Raw genomic sequence first — 3,027 nt, 5'->3', positions numbered from 1 at the left:
CTAATATCATTGTCATCCCAATCTTTTTCAAGTTTGGGTATAGTAACACCCTCTACAAAAATTGATGGGATATAAGGTCCATTAACTATGGTGCTCCAAATCTCATAGTCTTGAGCTTGGATAAATATCCTCATCCTAGCCTTCCAATAGGAGTAGTCGGTTCCATTAAAGAATGGAGGTCTATGGGTGGATTGCCCCTCAATATGAGAGGATCCAAATGGGGTTGTCATTTTGATCTTTTACTCTTTTGGTAGAAGAGTTCCGGCTCTGATACCACTTGTTGCCCAAGAAGACAACCCAAGAGGGGGGAGTGAATTGGGTTTTAAGTAATAATTGCAAATTAAAACTTAATGAGTAACTAATTAAACTTTATTGCAAGTGGATTAATTAGTTTACTATATGCAGTGGATGAAGGGAATGGGAGAGACAATTAAACAATCACAAACACAAGATATTTTATAGTGGTTCGGAGCTAACCCTTGCTCCTACGTCCACTCCCCAAGCTTCACTTGGGAGTTCACTATAATTCCTCGGATTACAGCCGGTTGTTTTACAAGCTCACAACCCAACTTGTTGTTTTACAAGATCACAACGAACTCGGTCGGTTTTCACAGGCTCACCGACTAGAACCATCCGATTGTTTTTTCGGGATCACAATCGAACCCTTACACCGTTGGTTTTAACCTCGGCTCACCAACAAACCTCAACAACCTTGATTCAATCCCCTGATTGAATCAAGTACCAAGAAAACAGTTTGTAAAGAGTACAGAAAAAGCTTCTTAACAAGCAAATATGAACAATATAAATAATGCAGAGTTAGAAGCCCTCAAACAGATTTTGGAAGAGGAAAAAAGGGCTTCTCGAACTCTGAGTCTCCTCTTTGAATGCACTGATGATCTGATGTCAGAGGAGAGCCTTGAATGCGAGGAAGATGTTTGGAGGATGGACTTCAATGCACTTCTTCCTTCTTTCTCTTGTCTTAACTCTTGAGAGGCTTTGGTAGGTGGAAATCCCTTTTGCTTTGAATGGAGTCTCTCTTTCTTACTCTATTACTGTTCACTCTAGCTATTTAAGCAATCCCCATCGAAAACTAGCTGTTAGACACCTTTTTATGGCCGTTCTGCACAATTTGCAACTCCTGACACAGTGTCCGTTGGGATCGGAGTCGACTCGCTCGATCTAGAGTCGACTCGGCTGTTGCTGGAGTCGACTCATGCTTTACTGGACACGACTCGCCCACTGTTCAAAATTTGAAATAAAGTGCTGTCCCGTTCTGGAGTCGACTCGCCCAAACCTGGAGTCGACTCGCCAAAGTCCGGAGATGACTCTCCCTTCTGGAGACGACTCGTTTTTCAGAAATCCAAAGATCTTTCTTTCGGGTTTACTTCCTCGAGTCGACTCGGATTCTCTTGAAGTCGACTCGGCTCTCAGAGCCAGAAAAACTGGTGTTCTGTCTTTGGAGTTGAACTGCCTCGGAGTCGACTCGCACTTTGCTGGAGTCGACTCGGCTCTCAGACACCGAAGTTGGCTCTCTGACTTTTAGTCTTGCATTCCTCTGAGAGTCGACTCTTGCTTCTTTAGGAGTCGACTCGCCAATCGTCGGAGTCGACTCGAGTTCTTCTGGAGTCGACTCGGCTCTCAGAGTCCAAAACAACTTCTCTGTCTTTCTGTCTGTTACTCCTTGGAGTCGACTCGCACTTTGCTGGAGTCGACTCGGCAAGCATCGGAGTCGACTTGAATTCTTCAGGAGTCGACTCGGTGACAGGGTCTGAGATTCATCTTTCTGTCCTGCTGTCTGTTCTCAGTCGGAGTCGACTCGTAATGTGCCGGAGTCGACTCGAGCCTGTGCCAGAACGTCTGAAACACTTGGAGTCGACTCGAAAGCTTCCGGAGTCGACTCGAATTCCAGACTTTGGTTCAAACTGAGTTTCATACTTAGCCAAAATGTATTGAACCAAAGCTAGAGATAATTAAACATACATTCACATATATTTGGCTGAAACACTAGATTGAATTCATTAGTATAATATAAGATATACTCAAATGCTTTGAGCTCATCAAAATCAAATAGGGTTATAATCAATCACTCCACAGGGAGGCTGCTAGGATGATCATATATCTCTGGTGGAGTTTACTTACAACAACAGTTATCATTCCAGCATCCAGATGGCTCCATACGAAGCTCTGTATGGAAGAAAATGCCGGTTTCCTCTACATTGGGACGATGTCGGGGAGCGGAAGTTACTGGGCCCTAAGTTGATTCAGAGTACCAGAGACAAAGTATTATTGATCAAGCAAAGGCTTAAGGCAGCTCAGGACAGACAAAAAAGTTGGGCTGACAAAAGAAGAAGAGAATTGGGTTTTGCAGAAGGTGACTATGTATTCCTAAAGATTTCTCCTTCAAAAGGTGTCACGAGATTTAGAAGACATAACAAGCTGAGTCCTCGCTACATTGACCCATTTGAAATTCTGAACAAAATAGACGAGGTTGCTTACAGATTGGCTCTACCTCAGGAACTGTCTGGTATACACAATGTCTTCCATGTTTCCCTCCTACGGAGATACATTCCAAATCCCCACCATGTGGTGCGATACAAGCCCCTACAGATAGATAAAAATCTGACTTATGAAGTAATTCCTCAGCGCGTCGTTGATCGGAAGGAGCAGATTTTTCGAAGGCACACCATTCTATATGTGAAGGTTCAGTGGAGCAATCACTCAGAAAGGGAGGCAACTTGGGAGCTCGAGGAGGAAATGCGCGGAAAGCATCCATAACTCTTCAAGAACTGAGGTATGTAAATTTTGAGGACGAAATTTTTTTTAAGAAGGGAAGAATGTGACAACTGGGCCTGGGCCGCCAGATGGGCCGACATAGATCCCTGTCGGCAGCCCATCTGGAGTTCGCCACCTCCTTCTTCAGGAAAAGCCAGCTGCCGGGCGGAAAGAGGCCACAGCTGCCTAGCCCCAGAAGCCGTGCCCCCACCTCCTGCTTCGGAGAGGAGGATGGGTGGTCCAGCTGCCGGGCAG

The 3,027-nt window shown here is 45.0% G+C and overlaps 1 protein-coding gene across 1 annotated transcript; it reads left to right on the top strand.

The window, feature by feature from the left end:
* The first annotated feature begins 2,166 nt into the window (after window positions 1-2,166).
* Window positions 2,167-2,775, top strand: LOC103699046 (uncharacterized). The gene has a single exon (XM_008781088.4). The coding sequence runs from the start codon at window positions 2,167-2,169 to the stop codon at window positions 2,773-2,775; it is 609 nt and encodes a 202-aa protein (XP_008779310.3).
* Window positions 2,776-3,027: the final 252 nt, after the last annotated feature.

The sequence above is a fragment of the Phoenix dactylifera genome, chromosome 10 (assembly GCF_051530095.1).
Source record: "Phoenix dactylifera cultivar Ajwa chromosome 10, Ajwa_hap1_PhDact_Kaust_v1.1, whole genome shotgun sequence".
Lineage (NCBI taxonomy): Eukaryota > Viridiplantae > Streptophyta > Magnoliopsida > Arecales > Arecaceae > Phoenix > Phoenix dactylifera.
This window is presented reverse-complemented; position numbering and strand designations above follow the sequence as displayed.